This window comes from Salvelinus sp. IW2-2015, unplaced genomic scaffold (assembly GCF_002910315.2).
Source record: "Salvelinus sp. IW2-2015 unplaced genomic scaffold, ASM291031v2 Un_scaffold537, whole genome shotgun sequence".
NCBI lineage: Eukaryota > Metazoa > Chordata > Actinopteri > Salmoniformes > Salmonidae > Salvelinus > Salvelinus sp. IW2-2015.
Genome location: NW_019942569.1, coordinates 909871 through 911131, shown reverse-complemented (window position 1 = coordinate 911131; position 1261 = coordinate 909871). Strand labels below are relative to the sequence as shown.

At 38.3% G+C, this 1261-nt stretch overlaps 1 protein-coding gene across 1 annotated transcript in view; it reads left to right on the top strand.

Moving 5' to 3' along the window:
* Positions 1–1261, top strand: part of LOC112068468 (disintegrin and metalloproteinase domain-containing protein 10) — a 43369-nt gene that overhangs the window by 6974 nt on the left and 35134 nt on the right. Inside the window, exon 3 of the mRNA XM_070438169.1 lies at positions 1131–1249. Coding sequence (XP_070294270.1) covers positions 1131–1249 — 119 coding nt within the window. The remainder of the gene's footprint in view (positions 1–1130; positions 1250–1261) is intronic.

The window sequence follows — 1261 nt, the reverse complement described above, 5'->3', positions numbered from 1 at the left end:
CGGGACTCTTGGTATTCAGGCTATATAGACCTCCTTGTAGTTTTATTTTGGGAGAAGTCACTGATTTTTGGCAACTCAAAATTATTTTCTTTCACTGTTCTAGTGTTTGAGGAGCCATACAGAACGTAATGAATTTCGTTCTTCAATTATTTACAATGGTACTTTTTTTCCCCCCCAACATCGTTTAATATGCAGTAAAGCCGTACTCTTTTTAAGRTGACCTCATTTCTCTGTTGGTGTTGGAAATAATGTTTACTGCTCTTTCACCGTCTTTCAGGAGAGAAAAAGGAAATGCAAAAAAAAAAAAGAAAAGTGGAATAAATGTTTTTATTTTCAGCTGAGCCAATACCCTGGTCTTTTATCTCTCTGCATCTCGCTTTCATTTGCATTTTATTTTCTCCCGAGTCCTGAGAAATTAAGGCCTAGTTCCATCCAGAGTTTCTTATTTATGTATTTATTATTTAATTTATGTAATCAGGTTGGCCTATGTTATTGAGAACACATAAACACTTCTTTTTTTTTTTTACAATAACAATCTGAGCCATAGTATTGCAATGTTCAGACCATAGAAATATATTCTATAGAACAGACATTCTATGCTCAATATTTAACTGTTTCAGACCCACTCCCAGGCCTGAAGGCACATGTTCAGTGCCACATGTTTAAACCATTAATACAGGGGCACAGGAGTAAGGGGTTTGAGACAAGAGACCGTTATCATCACGGGTAATTGAAACGTAACTGAAACGTTGCATATCGATGGTGTACTCAGAATGGTAAACAAGTCATTATGAAGGACAGATGTTTCAGAACGTGTCTTCCAAACTTTGCTACATTGTTCAGATCCGTCTCTCCACAAGCACGAAACACCTCATGTCTTAGTGCTACTAGGCCTGTGTCTTTTCTTTGGCTCCGTTCATGGACATATTGTGGACCCCAGGAAGAGTAACTGTTGCAACAGCTAAAGCATGTAACTAAACATATTTGTGTGTATATATATCACACACACACACATCAGGTGGTTGTTTAATCAACAAGTCGATGTGTTTGTATCTGTCCCTACTCAGATATACCATACAGAAATGTGGCATGAATGACTTGGTACTAAACCTCTGTTTCTTGTCTGTCAGACATTTTAACCTGAGGATGAAGAGAGACACCAGTCTGTTTGCTGAGGACCTGAAGGTAGACATGGGAGGACAGGAGGTGAACTATGACACCTCTCATATCTACACTGGAGAAATATACGGTGAGGACTGAT